This window comes from Poecilia reticulata, chromosome 18, assembly GCF_904066995.2.
Source record: "Poecilia reticulata chromosome 18, P_reticulata-male-v2, whole genome shotgun sequence".
Classification (NCBI taxonomy): Eukaryota; Metazoa; Chordata; class Actinopteri; order Cyprinodontiformes; family Poeciliidae; genus Poecilia; species Poecilia reticulata.
In genome coordinates this window covers 23,656,952-23,682,328 of record NC_088847.1, presented here as the reverse complement: position 1 = coordinate 23,682,328, position 25,377 = coordinate 23,656,952, and the positions used below count along the sequence as shown (strand labels likewise).

General features: G+C 39.7%; 2 protein-coding genes and 1 long non-coding RNA gene across 3 annotated transcripts; 2 read left to right on the top strand and 1 right to left on the bottom strand.

Moving 5' to 3' along the window:
- Window positions 1–1,511: 1,511 nt before the first annotated feature.
- LOC103480707 (GRB2-associated-binding protein 1-like) lies at window positions 1,512–19,531 on the bottom strand. The gene is made up of 13 exons (XM_008435866.3): window positions 19,396–19,531; window positions 13,604–13,732; window positions 13,072–13,237; window positions 11,588–11,777; window positions 10,311–10,939; window positions 8,436–8,518; window positions 8,240–8,349; window positions 7,079–7,374; window positions 6,042–6,113; window positions 5,274–5,370; window positions 4,870–4,999; window positions 4,653–4,781; window positions 1,512–3,890 (listed from the first exon to the last, which is right to left on the bottom strand). The coding sequence occupies exons 1-13, from the start codon at window positions 19,468–19,470 to the stop codon at window positions 3,705–3,707; spliced, it is 2,292 nt and encodes a 763-aa protein (XP_008434088.1). The 5' UTR covers window positions 19,471–19,531; the 3' UTR covers window positions 1,512–3,704.
- Window positions 19,479–20,674, top strand: LOC145548649 (uncharacterized). Its single transcript, XR_014084659.1, has 2 exons — window positions 19,479–19,582; window positions 19,698–20,674. It is a non-coding gene; the product is annotated as an uncharacterized LOC145548649 (long non-coding RNA).
- Window positions 20,675–20,968: 294 nt separating this feature from the next.
- On the top strand, window positions 20,969–24,630 carry LOC145548841 (uncharacterized). The gene is made up of 2 exons (XM_081599886.1): window positions 20,969–23,302; window positions 23,838–24,630. The coding sequence occupies exons 1-2, from the start codon at window positions 22,642–22,644 to the stop codon at window positions 23,915–23,917; spliced, it is 741 nt and encodes a 246-aa protein (XP_081456012.1). The 5' UTR covers window positions 20,969–22,641; the 3' UTR covers window positions 23,918–24,630.
- Window positions 24,631–25,377: the final 747 nt, after the last annotated feature.

Sequence of the window (25,377 nt, the reverse complement as noted above, 5' to 3'; positions counted from 1 at the left end):
TCAGTTCTGGTTTGGTCCAGGAGGAAGGTTTCTGTGAGTAGTGGATCAGGTCCGGCGCTGGTTGTGTAGAGCTGCCATGTACCGTATTTTCCGCACTATAAGGCGCACCTTCAATGAATGGCCTATTTTAAAACTTTTTTCATATATAAGGTATAAGTCGCATCAAATAAACATTTCAGTGTGGGTTGCCAATTTGGGCCATATTCTATGTGTAATAATAGATGTGTAATACTCTATTATTACACATCCACATTTGTAAAGAAAAGGTCCCCCGAGTACTTTATATAGTAGGCTGCCTCAGTCGTCGTTTCACTCACTGTGTTGTTGTTGCGATATTGTGCCCAACTGCTTTCTGGGTAACACAGACCAACCAACACGCTGCCGCTGCAGTCTGTCTCTCATCCCCCACCCGTCCACCCCCCTGGCTTTAAATGTATCATCAAATTTTATTAACAAACCAGCGTTCCTACAACTATCCCAGCATGCACCGCACACTTCTTCTTCTACGGGGGAAAATGTAGTTGGCGGCTGCTTCCCGCAGTTGCTAGACCTGTTGTGGCTCAATATTGGTCCATATATAAGGCGCACCGGATTATAAGGCGCACTGTCGGCTTTTGAGGAAATTGAAGGTTTTTAGGTGCGCCTATAGTGCGGAAAATACGGTAAGTGTTGTGGGGGCTCGTGGTCCCCTTAGTTTCATTTATCTTTACCTATTATCTTCTGTATGTGTGTGAGCAGGATGTCCATCAAATCTTAGCCATCAGTCACTGTAATCCCAGTGCAGTGCTTCTCAGTTCCAGCCCTCAGGCCTCCTGCCCTGCACGTCCTTCCACACCTGGATTGAATCTGTGGGTGATTGACAGACTTCTGCAGATGAGGTCATGCAATCATCTGAATCAGCTGTTCTGGATTAGAGGCACATCTGAAACATACAGAGCAGGAAGGCCTGAGGCCTGCAACAGAGAAGCACTGAACTACTGACACAATGCATATATTTTAATGTTGACCTATGTTGAAACATTAGTTCTCTTGAAAACCTTTAACTGCACAAATCATTTAAATGCTACTCGGTAAGTAGCAAGGAAAAGTTACTTAAACAAGCTACAATTATATAATTTTATTTTCAAACATTTTCTTTGGGTCTCTTAAAAATACAACTAAAACATATATAATCTTACATTACTTTGTAAATCAATGTTTATATCTTTCTACATGAACACCACTATTACTGATATCCTTTTATTTTTTAAAACTTGATCGCCAAGAAGAAATATTATTATATCTAATATATTTTGCATACTGTAATTGTTTTCAGTTATTTTTCATGTGTAGAAAACCACGGCCCCACTGGACGCCATGCAGAACGAATGACGTTTGATTCAGGCATCATGAGAGCCTGAAAGTGAAGAAAAAGATCATCAGAAGATGTTAGGAAGTCCAAAAGAACCTTAAAGGTGATAAAAGGTTTAAAAGGAGCTTCAATTAGTAAAGAAATCAGAAAAACAAAGAGGTTATGCATTTTATTTTATTAATCACAATATTCAACAGTTACATTTTATATCTACATCCAACACTATAAAGTCATTGAATTTACATTTCACAGCTTATTTGTTTTCAATATTTGAGACTTTTTTATTATATTTTGCTGGATTTTATTATTTCTGCTGGTGGTGATGTGACCTACAAGTATGGATTCTTTCAGAAAATTGTTTTTAGATTTTGAAATTGCTTAAAGAAATGCTTAAGCAAAAACACCCTGAGATGATTTTATGTTTGTTTTTTGTTTTTTTGCGATGGACAGTTTTTTTTTACTTGCTTCTGGGTTTTAATAATATGAACAAAAATAGAATGCAAAAAAAAGTTTATATATATTTTAACAAATACCAACAGCAACTTTGTCCCTTAGTTTATCTTTTCAGGCTGAAACAAACATGATGCTGATGATTATAATTGATGTGAAATAGCCTGAATGTCTCGGTTTTAATAGTTAATAATGTATCTAAACCAACATTCATCAAGGTAATTCAAATATAGCATTAATTGTTTGTTTTGACACTATTGGTTTTTAACTTGCATTGCATTTATTTAACTTAAATGCCAAATCTATTTTGTCTACTGCAGGAAACGTTTGTGTGATATTTAACTAAATTAAACTGGATAAACTCTGCTTGACTGCTCAAGATTTATTCTGAATAATAAACCTGGTTTCCAGGGCAGCAATGTTACTTTTTTCTAATACTTCTCTTTGAAAAAAATGTCTAAATGCTAAATCAAATGTAAAATAAAGACCAAAGCAGATTTTAAGCTCGTCTGTTCTTGAAAACGGCAGGAAGTCGTTTTCTGAATTATTCCAACTGTTCAAAACTCATACTGTCCAAAACACAAATTCTGTGGTCGTCACTAATTTATGAAACATTTGTTATTCATGTTTTAACACACAAAAAAATGCTCCTTTCTGTTTTCTTTCCTGGCCTTCAATCAGCAGAACCACAAAATAAACTGAGTTGTTTGAACTTATGTCAGAAAAACGTCAAACTTGCGTTACTCCCTCCATCAGATGTGGCATCACAGTTGCCTAAAATGTAATTAATGTAAATTATTTTAGACGAGCAAAATATTTATGCTCACTGGCCACTTTATTAGGAACACCAGGTGAACTGATTATTACCACAAATAGTAAATCAGACAGAAAGCCACGTCTCAGGTTTATAGAAAATGATTCAAATATAGAAAATCCACCGTGAGCAGCAGCTGTGAGGATGAAACTGGTTTAAAGATGAAAGAAAAGGCAACAAACACACACAACACGTCTCACACACTCAGATGGTTTGGTCAGAACTTAGAATAGATATAATAAAAGTGGATCAGCAGCAGTACGATGATGCTGTCCCGGTGATATAGATCACATCTCTGCCATGAAGAATTAATGCTTTTCTAAGGTTTGATACAAATCGCTTTACTGAGGTGTGTCTAACAAAGTGGCCACTGAGTGTAATTGTACAATTTAAAATAAATTATTTTTACCACAAGGATGCTAAAAAAAAAGAAAAAATCAGATGAGCTACTTGTGATTTACATTCTGGTTGAACTTTTAAAGGGGCAGTATCATGTAAAAGTCAACTTTTTTGAGCTTTACTTCATGCTATATTTCCTCATCAGATTCTCTCAAGCATGTTTGAGAAATCCTTTAATCTCCATGGCAACCATTCAACAGAGCCTGGAGGGACCGAAAGCATATTCCCCGTTTTCTCCACCCAGCAACTCCTCTGCTCGGCTCCTTCAGACTAGCTAGCAGAAATTAGCAAACATCTGGTGGAGCTGCACATGTGCATGTGCAGAGTTCCTTATAGGAGCTACTTCTCAGTGAAACGCTGGCAAAAATGTTGTTAGAGGTTTTAAGGGAGGAGCCATGTTGTGATGACTTCCTGAAAGATGAGTTTCAGAAAGAGCTTCTTAAAGACACAGAGACCCAATTTCAAGGCGTAAATTTACAAAGTAATTTTTTTTAAGTACGTAGAATTTCTGCAACACAAGGTACCATAGTTACTTGATACAAAATACGTGATACTGCCCCTTTAAGGAGAAAGAAAACGAGATGTGAAGAGATTTACTGCTTTAAACAAACGTTAATGTCTGTCTGATGGTGAGGAAGTTCAGCCAATCCCAGCCATTCCTCTGGGAGGTTTTCTTTTTCCCCAGCATGCCTAGCTTTTCTCTTTTTCCGTGGACATCCTCCCATCATGCCACGCTTCCCGGGTGTTCTTCAGGGCTTTGGTCCGTTTGGGATCCACCACCACGTAGTCCACCCGCCTGCGGTCGCCGCGCGCTCGTTCATCACCTGCTGCAGCGTGATCGCTGCTGCTGGGCCCACCTTCTGCAGTGGAGCGTTTCTAAAGGCACACAGAGAAGATGCATGGCATGGAGCTTTCATTTATATTCTGCAACAAGATTCATTTATGTCTCTAATGAGTTAAGCTTAGTGCACTGGTGTTCAAACTCTTTGCAACATGAGCCACAACTGTGAAGTTAGAAATAAAGTTGGATCTCTTTTGTTGTGACAAATGAGAAAAATACATAATATATTAATATAATGTGCTAACCTGACTTTAATACAGAAAGTATCTGTTTAGATGTATTCTAGACTACAAAAACATAAGCTGAGCCCCTCTACTTAAAGTATTTATATATTTAGCCTAATTTAACAAATGGAGGCATCAAATTAATTTTTTTTTTTTGAGTAAAAGTTTCTTAATGTTTGTGGTGCTATATGCTATCAAGTTAAAATGAAAGGCAAACATTCGGTAATTAAAATATGAATAGTTTGTGTTTTATATTTTAAGACTGTTTTTAATTTCTCTACATCTTTTTTTTTTTTTAAATCAGTGAAATCTGTGCGATTCTAAATGTGAACAAGGGCCACACAGAATCATACCAGGGGCTGCAAATGGCCCCCGGGCCACACTTTTGACACCCTCATTGTACTTTATAGACACAGTTGGTTCTTTGATGCCCTCTAGTGGACAAACTCCAAGCACGTAGAATAAATCACTTGGATTTCTGTTATCCAGTTACTTTTTTTAAGTAAATAAGTACAGACAATTTTATTTTTAGGTAATTTTTTTTATTTTGGTGAAACAATAGATTTGTTTTACCTGTCTTGTTGGTGTCGATCGTCCTGTGTGGAGGTCCAGATCCAGATACTCCACCTGTTTTTCAGCTCGTTGTACCAGTGTGCTGCTGACTCCACCCTCAGAGCCGCGGTGCAGCATCATCCTCAGCGACTGCAAACGAAAACATCCCAGATTTCAACTACATACCGGACAGAAAAATAAGCATTTGCTGATCAAAGATGATAAAAATGTGTTTCACCTGCTCCCCAGCGCTTTGACTGAGACTGCAGGTCACCATGGTTACGTAGCTGTCGTTGGGGTCATCAGAATCAGAGGACGGGGATGAGCTTTGGGCCGAGATCGGCCTGAATGACCCACGAATGGACGGACTGAGACACAAAAAACACAATTTCTAAAATAATTTATAATTTTCTGAGTATTCTTTCAAAAACTGTTTTTACTTTTTTTTAACACTTCATTGTTACTTTTATATTTACTCCCAAATTTATTTTACTTCTTCATTTACAGCAGATATAACATGTTGTAGTACTAAGCTAAGACCACAAGGTGGAAGCAGAGAGCAACGCAGCTGCAGCGCTTCACATTTATAGTTAAATATATTTATTTCTTCCTGCTTTAGCAAAAATGTTGACGCCAACTCACCGTCGAGTGAAGGTCCGAGTGACAGGTGAGCGAACAGGAGGCGGGACTTCCTGCCAGTCCTGCGACACCGGCGTTATTTCCAGAGGAGCTGGTTTTACTGAAATGAAGAACATTCAGAGCAGAGCAATGTTAATAAGTGTAGTTTGTTTGAATGTGACTCACTAAAATGTAATGATAAAAAATTAGGCAAATCAATTCACCATATATATCAATGATTTTCTAAATCTTATGCAGTGGCAGCAGCATGTCAGCAGGGGGCAGCACTACAACATACTCTACAAATACTGAAGATTCCCTTCCTTTCTCTGGAATCTTGTTTCAAAAACATAAAGCTGCAAATCTACAAAGATAAGTCAGCATCTTTAGTGTTTGCAGGAGCTACACAAACATTAATTATTCATGATTCCATGTCCTGCATCTTTAGGTTTGTATGTGCGCTGCTGCCAGAACCTTTTTCTGCAGACTTGTCAGGTAAACAGGGCGCAGATTAATAATTAAAATGAAAAGAGGCAAGTTGGGAACAGGAGAGTCACGAAATGACAGAGTTACACAAGACGGAGGGAAGGAACTATGAACTGCTTCTTACTGTTTCGAAATGGGTCAGCAAGTCGATGATAGACTAACGCTGGACAAACAGAACTAAAGAGATAATAATGTTTTCTAATACATCAGTAGATGTTTCACAATGTGTTTAAGCGATACATTTCAATACGTGTCAAACTCAAAACCCTCTAAAGCCAGATAGTTTTGCAGGACTGAAGTTTGTACCTTTTGTTTTATGTGTGGCCTCTGCAGGGATCTGTCTGCTGCTCTTCTCCACAGCCTGACCGCCACAAACTCCTGCAGAGGCGTCATGTTAGGTAGAAAACAGCTTTAGGATCTCATACTTTAACACTTCAGTTGTTGTATGCAATCAGAACGATAAGGCAATGTTAATTATATGTCACCTTTCAAAAAGACAAAGAAAATTACACAGCAAAAACAATAATTTTTAAAATAAAGAACTGGGAATGCTTTTCAGGCTGCACAGTGGTACAGTTGGTAGAGCTGTTGCCTTGCAGCAAGAAGGTTCTGGGTTCGATTCTCGGCCCCAGTCTTTCTGCATGGAGTTTGCATGTTCTCCCTGTGCATGTGTGGGTTTTCTCCGGGTATTCCGGTTTCCTCCCACAGTCCAAAAACATGACTGTCAGGTTAATTGGTCTGTCTAAATTGTCCCTAGGTGTGAGTGTGTGTGTGTGCATGGTTGTGTGTCCTGTGTGTCTTTGCGTTGCCCTGCGACAGACTGGCGACCTGTCCAGGGTGACCCCGCCTCTCGCCCGGTACGCTAACTGGAGATGGGCACCAGCAGCCCTCCCGACCCCACTGAGGGACAAGGGTGTAAAGAAAATGGATGGATGGATGGGAATGCTTTTCATCTAACCAGTTAGGTTTTAAATGTGAGTGTAAAACAAAAACATTTAAAAACACCAAAACGAGATCAGACTGAACTATGCATTCCAGGGATCATTTCAAGCCAGGACGCAGCAGACCAGTTCACCAAACGGTATCCTTATTTTTGCTCTGGTAATAAAATCAAAGCCCTTTAATCTCAAATCATAGAATCAGAAACACGTAAAGTAAAATATGTTTTGTTTAAGAAGCATCAGGTTGTGGACGAACCAAACACCCCAGTAGAGGGTTTTGACTAAAGACGTTTGTTGTTTTAAGTGTCATTTTCTGCATCATAACCTCATAATATCAGAAGTCTCAGTGCATCACAAAGTTTCATCTGCCCAACAATAATTTCCCGTCCAGCTGCCACTGACCTTTCCGCTGAGGTTTCAGGTTGCGGTGGATTGGAGGAGGAACGACTTCAGCTTCACCTACGCTGGTGTTGTGCATTGTATTCCTCCGCAGCGGCGGGGTGGAGGGAATGACTGGAGTCATTGTGGAATTACGAAAACCCATGTGGGCAGGTGGAGGCACCTGCCTCCCCAGCGACGCTAGGTCACCTGCAGCAGCAACGGGATAAGCGGGTAGGGAGGAGGTCAGTGGAGTCATTGGGACGTAGTTGCCATCCTGGAGCTCAGCAGTAAAGTCTGATGGACCCCCTGGATTAGTCCTGGATTAAAAACAACAACTTTAGATTAGAATTAAAACATACAAAGTTTCTGCAAACATTTTAAAGAATAAAATCTTCAACCAGCAAGTAGGTTTTATAGCTGAACCCTAAATCCAACCTTCTTTTAGCTTTTTAGCTAATTTTGGCTTGTTGATGTTTTGTTCCACACTGTGTGGATTACGTTACTGTAGATTAACATGGCGTCAGTCATGCAATCAATGAAGTTTATTTGTGTTGCACATTTCAGCAGCGAGGCAGTTCAAAGTGCTTACCAGATTAAGAACACAAAAAGAAACAAAAAGTAATGCTAGTGCTAATAGATGCTATTGTTGTTATTTTGCTCCTTTTAGCTTTTTAGTCAATTTTGGTTTTTGCATGAGTTTTTTCACTCTGCATGGAGTATTTTACTGTAGGTCCCAACCTAGAGGCCACTGTTAGTATTTCAATTAGGCTTTTAGCTCATTTTAGCTCAGAAGCTGTTCTGACCTTACACTTTAGCTTTGTAAACAGAGTTCTGTACACATATTTAACACCCTTTATGTGGGATTTTTGTATTGACTGAATGTTTTCCCTCCTCTTCTACAGATTTTCTACTTGTGTTTTGCAGGCTTTTCCTTCATCCTGCTGCTTCTTTCCGTTTATTTAATTTCTGCAAGTCTCAAATGTTTCCGCAATATTCAGCTTACAGCATCCATCACAGGAGATGCATTTTGCTCTAGTTAGTAGTCACATTACATCATTCTGCTTTAATTAAACCGTTAAATGCTCAACAGTAAGCCGTTTCTTCATTTGAAAGAAGAGCTTTGACGTAAAAATGTTTTTCAAAACCTCAGCAACATGACGAAGTGTTTTAGTACTGACTCACCTCGCTGCAACCGGTGGCTCGCTGGTGGAGGCGCTCATGGGAACATAACTTTCATCCAGATCGTCATCTTCAGAACAAAGGCTTCCCAGAGGAACCATGCCTTTATTAAACTGGGAGAAAGAACAAAGAGGAGGGAACATGACTTAAAGATGAGCAATGATTTAAACGTTCATGTCATTTAAAGTGGTTGACTCACAAAGTAGGTGTTGAAGCTCTCGCTGAACTCAAACATGGTGGCTCTGTCAGACTGAGATCGAGGAATGAAGACAGATTCGCTCCCTGGAACACGGATATTAAAAAAACCTGCATCTTAAAATGTGAGTTCATCAACATCCCCCCTCTGTGTCAACATAGATTCCTCCCAAATTAAGTGAAATAAGCCAAAATCAAAAGATAAAAACTTGTTGTTTATGTATTATTTGGATCTCTGCAAACATTTTTAAGGAGAAAACTGAGAGTGATGAGATGTGGACATAGACGAGGCTGGCACAATCCAAGCTGTGTGTCATATTTCGCGTTGACAGCTGTACACATCCTCCTCATTTCAGTGTTCATGCTGCTTCTTTATAACAAAACACTTATTGCAAAAGAAATTAACAGGCCGTGAAAGCATTTCTACACAATAACATCTCTGTTTCGCTGCAGGGTAAAGTTCTCATCTTCTTAATAACTGCAGTTCTGGTGAAATTACTCTGAACACAAGCAGGAGTTTGTTCCACTAAGCATGAAATCCGCAGCCCTTCCACCTGAGAACAATAAAGCTTCTTAAAAGTAGTTTTCTGATCTCCTGTGAGCCTCAAAGGTCACGACAAATCTTACTCCTGCAGTGACAAAAAAATGCATTCATTTTCAGATAAACCATTTTAATTTTAAAATATTTAGCACCATGCAGAGGTGTTTATGATAACAAAACTTTTCAACAGTTTTTGTCTAATTTAATGTTAATTCATGGTCAGGTCTCCTACTTTGTGGAAAGCTTTCTTGTAAAAATTAAATTTGTTCATTTTCTACTTTTAAATTATTAAAGTTTACTTTACTTTTAATGTTGAATCTCTTTCGTCTTAATTTTTGTCTTGCATTTTAATTGATTTGTTTTACATTTTACATTTCTTGTCATATAATTTTGTGTAAATTTCTTTTGTGTGTGTATAAATATATATTTTGTAACACTTGCCGTTCGCTGAGGTTGCTAGGTAACGGATTGTGCTACACTTGCTAGGTGTTATGGTGCGTTCACAGCAAAAGTGTTACATGCGTCAAAAAATGCATCAGACGCTTCAAGATCGACATGTGTGCCCAACAGTTATTGCAAAAGTAATAACTGCATGGCTGGATTCAAAGATGTCAGCCATCTTTGAGTGCAAGATGGCCGACATTTTGCTCTACACCCACACAGGTGCGCCTGGTTTACATTCAAAGTCTGTGTGGAGGGCGCAGCAGACGTGTCAAAATCGCTCTAGTCATTGTTTTCTGCTGTCAGTCTATTTGTTGGACGCTCTTGACGCATCAAATGCTCCAAACGGTTCAAATCGCGCCGCGCTAGACACGTGAAACGCACCGCGACGGGCCCTCGACGGGCCTGCACATAGACTCTGAACATAAACCAGACCCGCCTGACGTTCAAAGCATGTTTGGTGTAAACGCACCATTAGGCAACGCCTGCTGATTTGTGGTGTTACATTCTAAAGGTTTTCGAAACGCCTCATTTTCCAGATACGATAAATCATTAACTTATTGCCAAAAACTGACTGGGTCTTTTTTTTTAAGTGGTTTGGCTGTTTTTACAAGAAGTGGACACCCAAATGGAAGAACAAAAATGTGAATTTTGCATAACAGGCCCCTTTAATTCCTAGCAGGAAGTTGTGGTCGTTTTGAAGCAATCTGATTGGCTGATCTAGGTTTTTTAAGCTTTGCGCTACACCGCCCCCTACTGGTTTGGCACGTTTGAAACAACTCTGAGGGGTGAATTGGTGTGGATTCAAGTGGTTGAAGCCTTTCTGAATCCAACGCGTACAATATTATTTGTTATAATTGATGTAGCAGAGATATTCTTCAGTAATGACGCTGTTACCTCTCGTCAGTGTTCCTCTGCTGATGCCCTCATCCCTCCTCTCCGGTTCAGAGTTGGCTCTTGGTAGCGCACCAGGCCCTGTGAAAACCGCAGCGATCTCTCCATGCGGTGTGACGGTGGGGGGCTTGGGCGGCCGAGGGGGAGGAGGCGGGATGGCGGCGTGGAGCTCGGCCTGAGTTAGCGAGTCCACGCTGGGCGTGGAAGAGGGCCGGCGTGGGGGAGGCGGCTGAGGGGTGGATGCCGGACGGGGGACCTGGTAGCCGCTCGTGATGCTCGAAGGATAGGCGCTGGAGCGGTTGTCATCGCTGAGCGGCACGGCAGCCGGACGCAGGTGGAAATCTAAGGAGTGCTTCCTGGGATGAGAGGAGGGGTGGCCGTGCAACCGGGCGGCTCGTTTCTGGAAGTCGGAAGTCATGGTGGCGTCCAGGGACTGGCTGAGGGGGCTCGCCATGGCAACCACTGTCCAAGGAGCCGACCTGAACCCGGACGAGGACGGAGGTGGAAGGCTGCTTGGAGGAAGAGAAGAGGAGGAAGAGCAGGAAGAGGAGGAGGAGAAGGTGGCCGAGGGAGGAGGGTAGAGGTTGTCGCTGTAGTCCGTCTCAAGAGAGGTGGATGAACCCAAAGCAGGCCTGAAGGTAAAGATACAAACAAGTGACGGATTAGACTTGGTGTAAACTTTACCTCGTTAAATCCAGTAACTTGTGGCTGCAGCTTTTCTTCTCTGTTGACTGTTCCAGTCCAGCGAAACAAATGAATCCAGAAGGAACAGACATCTTTTCATCGGCGCAGGCGAACTCCGCCTGCAGTGTTTTTATGATGAGCTGTAGCGTGACGGTGGGAGAAGTCAGCCCTGGTAGAAACGTGTGGGTGTGATCCGGGTTTGAACTCCAAATCCTTGTTGCTCTTAAATGCAACAAGTCAAAACCTGAATCTCTCTTTGGTCCTTTGTTCTCCAGATGGTTTTATTCAGGATGAAGCTTTTAGGAGTTGTTCAAACATAGATGAGTCTCAGAAATAAACAGTTTCTTCAGTAAAACTCACAGCGACTTATTGGCTAATCCTTTTCTTTGATCACTGTTTCCTTTGCTCTGCTGCCGAAATTCAGAATCATAAGATTGAAACCAGTTTTAGCACCAATTGGTAAGATGCATATCTTGGTAAAGCTCCCAACCTCCCACATTTGAATGATTATTTGAGCTTAATTTACTAATTTAATACATGTTAGGACCAAAATCCGAGGTTGGAGGTTCTTTAATTTGGTCTTGTTGGTGGTTTACCTGGTGTGACTCTGGCAGTTTGACAGCCACAGGTAGTCGTCCTCTGCACTGCTATCGTGCTCCAGATGACGCACGCTCACGGGGTCGTACGGGGGTGGGATGGACCCCGTTACCATGGTGATAGTAGGCGTGCCTCTGGTTGTGGTCACGGAGGTGGAGGCAGAGTTGGACCTTAATTGTCTTTCTGCAGCTAAAGGGGGGAAAAAAAAACGTATTATGTCTGCACAAATCAAAAATATGCAACCAAAACATTGTTGCTACTTTTCCAAACTGCATTTTTAAACTAACTCTGTCGTGTTCAGCTGTCTGTTCAAACCAAAGAGCCTGCTTGAAGAAAAAATAAATAAAAAAGACATGTTTCTTCTGAGAACACAGCTGACGACTCATCATCACCTCCCATAAAACATGACATCTACATTTAATGACATCTTCATTTGGTACTATTTAATTGCTGGCGTGTCTAGTTGTGGTGAAGATGTGTCAGGATGGAGGTTAGGATTAAAAGCAATAGATGGAAAAACTCCTTTGTACCCACAGAAACCAGATCCCTCAATTTGTGAGTTACAACTCTGGTTTTTGTATTTGTGAATCGGCGCTTGCGTGCTTTGTCTGTTTCCAATATTGTCTACGCACTTTTATGTCATTTTGTGTGTTTGAAATGCCTGGTTGGGAAATAAATTTCCCCTTTGGGGATAATAAAGGAACTGAACTAAACTGAACTGGACACAATGGGGAAGAAAGAGCATTTAAGAGACATGGCAGAGCTGTTGGTGAGCTTTTCAGAAACCACTGATGTACAGGGACAAGAATCTCTTGGGTCAACAGAGAATAGTCTGAAAAGCGAAGACTGTCCAGTGAGCAGCTGATGTGTGAATGAAACTGTCTTTTTGATGCCAGAGGGGAAATCAAGATTGGTTTAAGATGATCAACAAAACGAGTCTCGATGTTAAGGTCAAGATTTGGTGACTCAGATTATGGTTTCATGTTTCGACAAGGAGCTTCTTCTACTGCAAATAACCAGATCTCATGGAAGAGCATCTGACAAACGTGCAGCAGCTGCGCGACGGTATCCTGTCTCCAAAAAAAACAATCCTCCAATCAGTGGATTTTCCACAAATAATTTGGAGTCAGGAAAATCTGCGAATGCGTGAATTTGTGGATATTGATTTGCTAAGTGTGTCAGTGTTCCCTGTACAAATCCAGTTTAACCATAAAGAAAAAATTATAACACGATTTAATCAATCACATGTCTGAAAGTAAACACAGTTGGTGTATAGAAAGAAGCCGGTGTCCTATTGAGACACTTTGCTCTCATCTGAGTCACACAACCCAAAGGACCTTTCATCCATATTTTTCTCTACATGTTCTCCCTTTTTCTCCTCCCACCAGTTTTCACACTGACTCAGTCGCTGCCCACACAGACAAACTAAAGGCAAGCAAAACACAGCGAACATGTTGGATTTGGCTTTTTGTTTTTGTCGTACCGTCGTCTGTTGGGTTGAAGCCACACAGGAGGCAGATGGATGTGACCCAGCGGTTCATGTCCTCCTCGGACTCGGCCACCAGGTACCAGGTCCTCTCCTCGGTTCGCAGGTCGAAGACAAAGCTGGTCTCCAGCTCCTTCTTGGTGAAGGAGAGGCCGGCGTCCACCTGGAGCAAAGGAAGAGAGGGGAATGAGGAGAGTCGGGTTCCTGAAAGTCTGTTAAAGCGTTTATCTAACCGTCTCCTAACACTGCAAAAAAATAAATAAAAAAATCAGTTTTTTATGGATTTCCTTCAAGCAGAGACTTTCTTGCAATGAATAATTGTCAATTTTGTTCCTTGCACTTTGGCTGCAAGACATTTGTTTTGTGTATTTGGTTTATTTTTAGTGGGTTTAAAGAGGCACCTAAACTAAACGAAATAAATCATTGTAGTAGCTAATTACATCTTTGAGAAGTTGGTAAAGAATCAATGGGATCTGTGATCCAGAATGACATGACGACACTGTTTTTTATCATATTTTGGCGTTTTTACCTGCTCACACAGATTCAAGTTGATGGTCCCAATTGGCCGCCGGGAATGCTGGTTCTTGTAGTACTGCAGAACGTCTGGTTCTCCGCTCAGCCGGCCGCTACGCAGGACGAACCACCGTCTTTTCCAGGCCTGGTAAAATACAGTCATTACAGAGACACTGACGTTTCTGTCCACATAACAAAATAAGAGCATTAAGTGGCTCTTTGGACCTTCCTTAATATCTCTTAATAACTTTGACTAAAAAGAATCAACTTGTCTTAATATGCAGAAGTGTTAGCAGTTTTCCAATTTTCTGTTGAATACATTCATTTAATTTCCACAACAGAATGAGTGTGATTTAAGCTATTTGTACTTTTTAATGTGTGACTAGTTTTTTATTTTAATTTATGACTTTTTAAACGGTGTTGAACATGTAGAGTACACATTTCATTGCCTATTTTTGTCTGAGGACATAACAGTAAAGTTATTTCTTTATTTCTGTTTCACTCAGCATTTTAGACCTCTCTCTTTTGATTCTTTTCAAAACTGTGATTTTGTTTTAAAATCATTTTCCACAAACATCAGCAACTCATAGTAGAAAATATAGCTATCCTCATTTTGCAAAAGAATAGTTTTTCCTTAATTGCAGAGGTAAACATGAGAAACCAGCTGACCAAATGTGCTGGAGCTCTGGTCGGGTTGCTAGGTAACGGGCTGGGCTTGGCTACGGTTGCTAAGTAATGGGCTGGTATTAGCTGGGGTTGCTAATTCAGGGGTAGTCTTTCTGATTTGTGACTTAACAATCTGGAGGTTTTTGAAATGTCTCATTTTTCTGACACCAAAAACAGTAAATTATTCCTAAAAACTAGTCTGGTGATTTTTTTTGAAGCAGTTAGGGACACAAATGGAAGTACAAAAAAAGTCCATTATGCATAATAAGACCCGGTTGTCTCCTTTAGCAGCGTCAGAGCCTCTGTTCTGTTCTGTTTTGCCGGGTCTGCTCACACCGGGTCTGTTTAAGTTTTTCCCTCTTACAAATAATTCATCACCATGCCACACTTCAGCGGTCGTCTGCAGGCACTTTCCTGACCGTTTTTTTTCTTCAAAGCATCATGTAGCATTTGCTGCTCCAAACTAGTTTTATGCAGGCAAAACTAAACTGTTACTCTTTGGATTATAAAGGCTACAAATCGCTGCTCCAGACTTTAATTTTGGACTTCATAAACAAAGTGGCTACTGCTTGTAAGATCAGATTTTGAATGTCTTTCACTTTTTCTCCTACACACGTCACTATTTTGTCTGAAGATGGGTGCTGTCCTCATGCCCAAGGCTTAATGCTCCGGTAAGCACAAACTAAACATAAAAACCAAACATGGCTCACATGCAGTGAGCTGCTCAGTGTCTGACGCCGCTCTCTGGATGCTGTCATCACGCAACAGGCATTGTGGGTACAGGCCATCTTCCTCCATGAACCAGAGAGCCACAGAATGACACCTCATATTTTAGACATGACTCACAAACCTGAGTGTGTGTGTAGGTAGAGTGTGACCGTGATTATTTAAAGGTGTGAAGCAGAGCAAGGAGAAACATTTTAAAGTGAATTTGCAGCTTATGTTCAGAGGACAAAGATTCGTTTTTAAAAGCTTTGGTTTATTTCCATTAATGTTCATCTTCGTCCAAAACCAGAAATCCCTCCTTATCCCAGCTGACCAACGTTTCAAAACAAAACCAACAGGACTAAAAACCCAGCCGCCGTGTTCAAATGATCAAAGTTCGTACCAATTAAGCACCGAGGCACATTCCCTTCTTTCTCTCCAAACACAGACAGGAAGAGGAAGTAGCTGAACAGGAAATGCTGGTAAGAGATGGCAGTGGAAGTGGCTGTTTATCCTCTTTCCCTCTCAGGCCGTTTGATAGTCGTTTGTCTTCAAGCTGCTGGTCCAGTGAAAGCAGCAGGGCGGCTGCTTCTGCTTATTTTAACAGCTGAATTATTATTTTACAGTTTCAGATGTGAAAAACCCCAGTCTTTAAAACCAGTGGTGTAATCTTCAGCACTGTATTTCAGTTTATTTGTTCAAGTTTCACTATGAATTATTTATGTTACATTTACAAAATGTCAGTTTGAAACGATAACTGCTTTTATTTTACTGTACTTTGTTGTTGGAATAATCAGCGTATTGTTTTTATTCAGGTTAATTAAAAGTTATTAGTTTGTCCGGGAAAAAGTTTAAACCATAAAAATGATCTATTCTATATTAGTAATTCAATGTCACCTTTTAAACTAGTTGAGCTATTTTCATTTAGGGAAGATTTTTATTGCTTTTTTTAATCGTCTGTGCTAGACTTTATTTCTAAAAAGCCAGTTTTCTTTTTCAGCTCCTGAGTAAAACAGAAAACTTCACCTGGAGCCGCCAGCAGTAATTCGACTTGGCGTTAATAAGTGATAAAACAAGATGGTTTCTCTACCAGATCTCATCTGGGATGACATCATTACTGGCTTTTTGGAAAAACCCTGAAGGATTTTCCTCAGAACCTGAGTTTCTCTTTAGTGCTTTCAAACTAATTAACCCACCCAGACAGAAAACGTCTCACTCTGTACATAAAAACACCCAAACGGTGACGTCTGCTCGCCCATTTATGTCAGGAACGTAAAACTCACCAACATCTCGGACATAAAGAACACTTTTCTGAGTAATGTGAATGTTTTAGATGTCCTTTTTTTTAAATCAGAAGAGCGACAGCAGCTATTGAGATAGAGACAGGAAATCATCAGAAGGCGTTTTGGTTTCACCTACTGAAGACAATGCATCCATGTGATCAAACATTTCACTCCCTGATCTTTTTGCACCTCAGCCAAACCCCCAGGATGGACCGCTGGCTCAGTCACCTACGCTACTGCAACAACACGTTTCGGTGTCATTGCCCCAACTCTGACCTTTGACCCTAAAACTCACAACTTTTGAGAGGAGAGTTGCAATTGTCTCCAAGAAACGGTGCAGGAAGTCCTGTTTTTGTTGTCTGGACCCAGAAGAAACTAATGTCAGTCAAAAAATCTCAGCCTGCAACATTTTACACAGAATAAACATCTGATCTGTGCTAAAAGGAGAATCAGCAAAGTGTTTCTCATTCACTCATTTTCAAAGGGAAATATCATTTGGAGAGGAAGATCAGAACGTAATAATGATAAGCTCTCTTCCTGCGACAGTCTCCTCAGGCTCCCTAATGTTTCCTCCTTTGACCTTTGACCTCAGGAAGAGGGCAGAATGGCTCTAAAATAACACTTCCTCCTTCCTGCCGCTAAACTAAAATTAACACTGCATCTTAATTTGAAAATTTTCCCCCGTCTGTTTGCTCTCGACTCTGAGACAATTAAAAAAATGTCACGTCGGATTTATGGCAGAGTTTCAGGCGACCATAAAACACTTCACTGTTCTGCAGCGACACCGGATCCAAACGCTCAGGTCCTGTTCCGAATCAGTAAAACCTAATTGGAAAAAAATTATTAAAAAATCACTGTTGAATTAGAGTCGTTAAACTGTTTTTAGCGACTCTTAGTCTATTTATGTTCTGATGCTTGTAAAAGGTGATCATAACGTCAGAAAAGCTCCTTTCAGGGATTCATTTCCACAAAACTGTTTTAAATCATCTGTAATTATCAACTTCAGGTTTGAGCACTTCACATTATTTCAGTTTTTGAGCTAACGAGCAACAAACGTGGTCTTATCTTAATGAAAAGTAATACTTTAAGTCAGTAAAAACTCTGAAGCTGAAATCAATTAACTAAATGTTTTAGTTTAGTTTAGATTCCCATTAGTGGGTGATTTTGTATTAAGTCAGCTTATCAGATGATGTGTCAAGGTTATGTCAATACAGGACTGGAAAACAGGAAGTACTCACTTTTTAAATTAAAATGATATATAACTTTCATAAACAACATGATTTGTAATTTTGTTTTTAATTTTCACCCTGTCGTTTTAAATCATGAGACAGATAATCTGTGAAAACATCAAACTCCTCTGCCTCTTCCCTGTTCTGTAGAAATGAACCGCTCAGCGGCTCCAGGTTGAACGAGCGGAAAGGAAGCGTGTGAGCAGCGCCTACACAAGCTTGATTGACATGCTAAGTCACCTCCTCCTCCTTCTGATTGGTTGTTTCTGACAGATTTGTGCAGATAGCATGTGGATGACTTGATTTCTACACAGATTATGTTTTCCTCCTGTCAGGGCATAAAAAACACTTCCTGCAGCTTTAAGAGTTTCAAACAAACATCTATAGATATTTATAGACGCTTCTTGTTTTATTGCGGCACCCCTCTGGAAAGCATGATGTCCAGCAGAGCAGGACCAAGCTGTCCAGACCGGGATGACCCATGCTGAAAATCCAAGCCAAGAACGACGTCAGTGTTCTGGTTTTTGGATCTTATCAGCCCATCTCCGTTTGCTCTAACAGGCTCTGACAGGCTCCAGCCCCGAGACAGGAGGAGATGCATCTAAAAACACTGCATGAGGTAGAAAACAGCCCAACTTTTGCAGATTTTTCTCGTTTCCAAGGCCCTCGGGGGGGAGGAGGGGGGGTTCGTGTCTACAGCATATTTGCGAGTGTAGCTGAAGTTACAAAATCGACCTCGTCCTGCTTGGCGTTTCTGTGTTTCCAAATCTGCTAAATCTCTAGGAGAGGCCTGGCTTTTCCCAGCTGAGAGTGATTAGTTGATTACATAACACACGAGCGCACACGCTGAGGTTTCCACCGAGGGAACTTTAACCATATTCTTAACATGAACACACGGCTGCTGCTGCAGATCTTTGATCATGTGTTGACAACAGAAACACAGCTGGATGGAGTGTGTTTATCCACACACCGCACTGTGGATACCACCATCTAAATGTCTGTTTTTCCTTGTTTTCCCCTTATAAACCAAATCAACTATGAATATAATTGAGACAGAATCAAATCTTCTTGATAATTTTTTTTTTTTTTTAAACTTTCCTGTTATGGGTGTTTTTAAAATGCAACGATCTCAAATTCTCAACTTGAAAAGTTGCGTTTCTATATTTTACATTATTTGCTCCCTTCTCATAGCATCAAGTCCAAATATACTTTTTTTGTTTTTGCATGTCATTTTTCCTCCCAGACTTCCCTTTCACACATACTTTCTAAGGAAGGAAGGCAAACGACAAAAGAAGAGGAAACGAAAGTCCAGTGAATGAGTGAAAGAGAAAGAATTGGAGGGTTGTGATAAGAAAACAACTTTCTCTGGAAATATGGAGATTATGGGAAAACATGGAAAGGAGAAAGCAGATTAGCTCAACTCACTGGTGAGGCATGTCAGAAATGTGGGGTGTGTGTGAAGCTGCTGCCGGAAAGTGAGTCCAGCTGCTGTCCAGCAAAAAACAACATGTGGTAAATCCAAATGTCGCTTTTTCTAAACAGCCTGTGTGTCTTTTTTTATGTAGTGGAGGAGAAAATGCAGGAAAAACCCAAACAGATCCAAGGTCTTAGTTCTAAACCCAATTTGTATTTGTGTAAAAAGTCTTCCTGAGTTGCTCAGATCAGCTTTTAATGTGTTTTTATTGATGATCCACAGAGAAAAGTAAAGTTTAATCATAGTAAAACATTGTGCAGCTGACAGCTGCGCTTGATGTTTAACTGCTTTACAACTGGAACTTGAGGAAATGACTCCTTGTGTCAACAGTGATGACACACACACACACACACACAGAAAAAACTTCAGGGTTTAATTTAGAAAATACTCAGGAGAGAATCCCAGAGACATGATGTTCGGTTGCTTTGTTTTTAAAGGAAATGTTACTCACATAACGTCGCAGTTTTTTCTCTGGAGGTGATTTTCGCAGCCAGCCTTCACACACCACGTCTGCTGCTCCGCTCATCCTCAGCCGGGTCAGGTGTCAAATTAAAATATCCAATCCGTCAACCAGGACTGCTGGCACTCGGAGCCTGAAGAGAGAGAGGAGTCAGTGCAGATCGATTTGAGGAGATGTGGTCAGTCAAACTCCTGTCAGGATGTTACGTTTCCAGAACAGAAGAGTTTTCCAAAGTGCCAGGAATTTAAATCGGCTTACTTGTACGTGTTGTTTTGCTTCCTCCTGTGATCCAGATCACATCTCATCCCCACATGGCCGAGCCGCTCCGAGTCACTCCAAGTCAGCGAGTCACGCCTCCTCCTCCTCCGTGGGTCTCCACTTCCCAGCAGAGCCTCGCCCTCCTCTCGCTGCTGCTGCTGCTGCGATAACCAAACACAATGCCTCGGCTCGGACATTCCTTCTCTCCTCCCTGGTTTTTCCACTCCTCCTCTTCCTCACTCCTCCCATTCTGCTCCACAGCTAAACAGGAAACTCCCCGTGTTGGTCTGAATGTGGGGAGGAAGGAGTTTCCTCATGTTCAAACTGACGTGGGCTGTAAATAAATTATATAGGTCTGCAAATAAAAACAACAAACATACAAACAGAAATGGCCCAAGGAAATATTAAGACAATATGATAAATATGTTATTTCTTTTAACTAGGAATTATAACGAACGTTATAAACAATGTTTTTTTTTCTTTTACATACATGCGATATTAAATACAAATGTTTTGAAAAAAGGAAAACAACTTAATCAGCGTGATGTAAAACAATTTCATTAGCTCCACATTTTTAAATTTCCTGTTTTTCCAGCCCATAAATAATTTCCTTCTGATTTTTAATATTTGTTTGTGAATATTGAATTAAATTGTATTCATTAATACTTTTACTCATTATTTCTAAATATTTTAACACCTGATTTCTTATTCTTTGGGCCATTTTCTTCCATCCAGCCTCATATTTAAACATATTTATTGTTTAAATAAATATGTAAACATAGCGTAAACATATTTATTGTCCTGTTTTATCCATCTTTTTTGTACCAAATTCAGTGATGAGAGTTTAAAAACTGTCTTTGTTTTGCTCACTTTGTTTACTGGCTGTTTTTCTGAGCGCTGGAGTTATTATAGCAGAATACAAACACAACATAATCTATAGCACCACCCAGTGGCAGAATGTGTGAACTGCTTCAACACAGGAGGGAAAATAAAAGTTAATTATTTTTCTCTGGACCGTGACTTCCTTGGAATATTTATTATGAACGTAAATTAAGTAGCATTGAGGTGTACGGAAGAGGATTAGGGCCACTGAAAAAAAAAAAAACAGTTCTGACTTTTTTACTCAAAATTCTGACTTTTTTCTCAGAATTCTGACTTTTTTCTCAGAATTCTGACTGACTTTTTTCTCAGAATTCTGACTTTTTTACTCAAAATTCTGACTTTAATCTCAGAATTCTGACTTTTTTCTCAGAATTCTGAGATTAAAATCAGAACTGTTTTTTTTTTTTTTCCCAGTGGTCCTAATCCTCTTCCGTAGAGGTGTGAAATCACAACATATTGCAAAATAAAACAACTACATTAAACCTACATTAAGTGATAAAAAACGTTTTTCAAATCTTTGTAGCTAAGTGATAAAATAAGTAGAAAAGTTGTTTTTATTGTGTTTATTACAGTGTAAAAGTGTTTGCAATTGCTAGAGAAAAGGTTTGTGCTCTGCAAAAAACCCATCAATGTAATTTTTTAAGGTTTGAAATCAAGTCGTCTAAGCCAATCCAGACCACTGAGTCCCTGCTCGGAGTTCTGGTTTTGATTCTGAATGACGCAACATGAGGAAGTGAAATATTAAAATGTACTTTCAGGATTATTCTACCCTGTAGCCCGATTTCAGTTTTGCTTTTACTTCAGAGAAGATGAAAGTAAAAAAAAAAACATCCAGTTTGACGCAGCAGATTACACAATAATGAGTTTTTAGTGTTTCCTTTTTACAAAATGTTTGCATTAGTTTCTTTCTGAGGAACTGAATCTGTATCATGTGTTTCTTCAAGTAAATTTTGATGTTTTATAGAAAATGCTTAGTGCATCTGGAGAGTGAAAGATTAAGATGAACTAAAAAAACTGTAAAGTTTATGCGTTCTGATATCAAATATGTAAATTAATGACTAATGTGATGACAGTAAAAATAAACAAAAGTCTTTGTGCTTGTGGTATTCTTACCGCCTGGAAATCGAATAACAAAAGTGCAATAATTTGCCTACAGAAATGAACCGTAAAAACATAAAAGCGAAACCTCAAATTCACTGTATGCAAAAAAGAGTCGACAGAAACATTCAGAGTGATGCAGCGATGATTTAAAGGTAAAGGTAATTTTATTTATATAGCACGTCTTCAGCAACAAGGCAATACAAAGTGCTTTACAGGAATGAAAAGGAAATGCAAACAAAATAAACCAAAGGAAAGAGCAAAAGAAGAAAAAGAATCTGATGTTGATCTAAAGTATGTAAACTAGCAGCTCCTGTTCAGGGTTGTTAAGTTTCCTCTGGTCTAATTTCATTTCTGGGTTGAGAGACCAGGAGTCTGAAAAGTCGTCTAGATCCAGAAGTGTCTCTGCATCTAGACAGTGAGTTTAGACTCTACAGTTTACAATTACCGGTAATAATCTGGATTAGAGTCGGACATCAATCGACTACCAGCTCCGATTCTGATTCCTGGTAAGACCAAGTCTGGAAATTACAAGGTGGGTTTCCTTTCACGCTCTGATTTGTATGTGTCAGTATTTTTAGGCACTATAAAGAAAACGTTGCGTTTTTAGCTTGGTGTACATATTTATTTTATGCCAAAGTTTATAGTGAACAAGTTCATATGCACCTCTTTTTTAAAGAGTTATGAGTTTTTACATGAATTTCCATGAAAGACATATTAGGAAGCATTTAATATTTACTTTTATCCTTTATACAATTGTAAATGTTTTATGATCTTTGGTTTTGGATATGAATGTCAGCCATTTGCAACTTCAGTTTGTTTTAGTGAAACGTTTATGTGCATCACTATGATGTTGTTTTGGAAATTAATAATAAATCCAGTTTCATAAAAACATATTTTAAAGAAAAAGTGAGTTTTCATCCAGAATATTGAACTTTATTTGGGTATTTTAGGGACATAAAACAGTCTGAACACAAGTAGATTTATTTTTTTTCTCAGATGGTCACCAACTCATCGTCCTCCAACGCCTCCTTCGGTCCGTCACACCCGTCCACAGCAGACGTGTCGTTCAGCATATACACCTACTGCCTCATGACGGCGCCCAGCTCCTTCATCTTCATCGCCATCGACATCAACATCATCGTCCTCATGCTGCCCCTGTCGGTCTTCATCCTTCATCATGGCGTCCAGCAGTGGCTGCAGAGGCGCTCCACCTCCACCTCCTTCTCCGCAGCAGCAATCAGTCACTCCGACTGCTTCACCTACAACATGGTCGTCATGGAGATGCTCGGCGTCTTCGGCTACATCCTCAACCTAGTCGGCATCTGCAGAGGTGATTTCTATACGATACGTGGGGGAGGTTACTGCACGTCCCTCACTTGGTTTGGGCAGATGTTCTTTCACGTCCTGACGTGTCTGGAGCGCCACCTGGCTGTCGTTCATCCCATCGTCTACTTGAGACTGAAAAACGAGCGCGGGATCAGGAACGTCAGCGTTGGCTGCGTCTGGGCGCTCAGCGCTGTGGGAGTGACTGTGCAGATGTACGTGGACTCGTTCTCAGTCGTGGACTTGTGTCTTGTGGTTCTGTCTCTGATAATCATCTCTTACTTCAATGTTTCTGTCCTGCTGGTTCTGATTCGCCCAGGACCGGGAGAACCAGGTGAGGGCAAAGAGAGGGTCGGCCAACTGAAACCCCGGGCGTTCTGCACAATCGTGGCCATACTGGCTGTTCTGGTCATAAGGTTTGCTTGTAATATGGTTTGGGAAGTCGTTTTTATGTCCGGAAAAAGAAGCGGCTGTGTTTTAATAGCTGTGTGTGACTGGGGAAACGTTCCTGTCAGTCTGGTTTTACCGCTTCTGTTTCTCCACAGAGCAGGAAAATTTACTGGATGTGTATTTCAGTCAAGGAGACAGAAGTTTTTACAGAGTAGCAGAACTATGACGGCATAATGGAGTAGATAGGAAAAAAGCTGTAAATCTGAATTTTTTTAGATTAATCTCACCAATTTCCTAGAGAAAATAAGGAAATTTCTGAGTTTGAAATGTCAAAATTTTCTAGAAAAAAAAAGGAGAATTTTTTTAAAATCATAGACATTTTCTAGAAAAAACATCTAAATATGAGTTTAAAAAGCCAAAAATGTTCAGAACCCACACATTCTGGACACAAACTGTTTAAACTTTTACCTTCTTTTCAGAGCTTTCTGCAGAAACCAGCTGCAGCAGAGACAATTTATTCCTCCAGTCTTTCTATGTGATGAACTCAGAGAATAGCTAAAGTCCAGCGTAGTCAGGATGGACTATAATCCCTATATTTGTTATGTTATTTCCTTCAATGTTTATATATTTATACTTCATTGTCATCAATATAAAACCAAAGTAAAAGTTCCTTGTTTGTGGACACAATCAATCAATAAAGCTGATTCAGATCCACATGGAAACATTTCGTTTTTATTTATGTAGTCCTCATAAATAATCCAACATTTTTCTTTCATTTTCACCGTTTTGCTCAAACTATTAATCACATTAATTGCAGTTTTGCGTCAATACGTAATGCAAATTGAAATACAACTTCAGTGTAATTTGCCTGTCGAAACGAAGCATCTAAAAACAATCAGAAGTGGAGTGTTTGCTTACCAGTATGCAAAAAGTCACACAGAATTTCCTCCAGCTGCCGAACAAACGCTGCCCTGACGTTCCAAAGCTCTTTGTGTCGGTTCAGATATCAGCTGAAGGCAATTTGTGGCTCCGCAAGGAGAAGAAGAAAAGAGGAGAATTAACAAGGTGGGCGTTGTGTGCACTTTTATTAAGACATATTTTCTTTTTTTGTGTTATTTTCAGTTAAATTTAAACTATTTACAGATTCCTGTCCATTTCCTTACATTTAAAATGTCTGAAAAAAAAAATATTGTTAGTACAAATCAGTTCTTTAGTTTGGATCAGTAACTCAAAAGCTGTGATAATATTCCTAAAAATCACAAAGCTTCATTTATTTGATATGTGAAGCTTCAGATTAAATATTTAATGGTTCCTGTTTTGTTTCAATTGTAGATTTATATTTTAAAAAAAACAAACAAAAAAAAACCCAACAAATTCACAGTTAAAGGTCGGAGTGGGCATTTATACATCGTTTATCCTTAGTCTGAAAATGTATTTTATTTTGACAAAATTTATTTATCATGACAAAAATAAATTCCAATTAATGATGTTAGAAAACCCCAAAGAATTACAATAAATTGTTATCTTTACTACTTTCCCAATTGTTTGTTCAATAACAGGATTAATTCAAATAAATACATTTAAAAATGTGATTAAAGGCCGTTTAGGGATAAAAATAACCTTTTTATGGACATTTTTTAAATGATGTCCATAAAAAAGGACATCAGTTACTTTTTTATGCAACTGATGTCCTGAAGAATCCTGTTTCGAATTTCTGTTTTTCAGTATTTGTGCTGGTGGGGATGTGATTATTGTGCCATATACATTACATACATTATTTTTTCTATCATCACTTATATTGTGATCACAGTAGTACAATACAATCTGGTGGTTTATTACGAATAAACCAAAGTGGAACTTTTATTGTAGTCTTAATAACTAAGTTTTTTTAAATTCTGGTCCTCAGGATTTACTGTCCTTCATATTTTAGACAGTCTCTGGTGCATCACACCTGAATCCAATTATTGTGTTACCTAATCAAGCGGCTGCGTTGCATCAGCCTGATAATCAGACATTTAT

What these genes read in the sequence shown, in the direction of transcription:
- LOC103480707 (XM_008435866.3), bottom strand. Translation starts at nt 19,470, where the DNA reads ATGAGCGGAGCAGCAGACGTGGTGTGTGAAGGCTGGCTGCGAAAATCA. An exon ending in GGCCACACATAAAACAAAAG is followed by an intron (nt 5,371 to 6,041) that starts GTACAAACTTCA and finishes TCTTCATTTCAG; the next exon opens with TAAAACCAGCTCCTCTGGAA. An exon ending in ACTCGGACCTTCACTCGACG is followed by an intron (nt 5,000 to 5,273) that starts GTGAGTTGGCGT and finishes TTTGTGTCTCAG; the next exon opens with TCCGTCCATTCGTGGGTCAT.
- LOC145548841 (XM_081599886.1), top strand. Translation starts at nt 22,642, where the DNA reads ATGGTCACCAACTCATCGTCCTCCAACGCCTCCTTCGGTCCGTCACAC. An exon ending in CCCAGGACCGGGAGAACCAG is followed by an intron (nt 23,303 to 23,837) that starts GTGAGGGCAAAG and finishes CCTTCTTTTCAG; the next exon opens with AGCTTTCTGCAGAAACCAGC.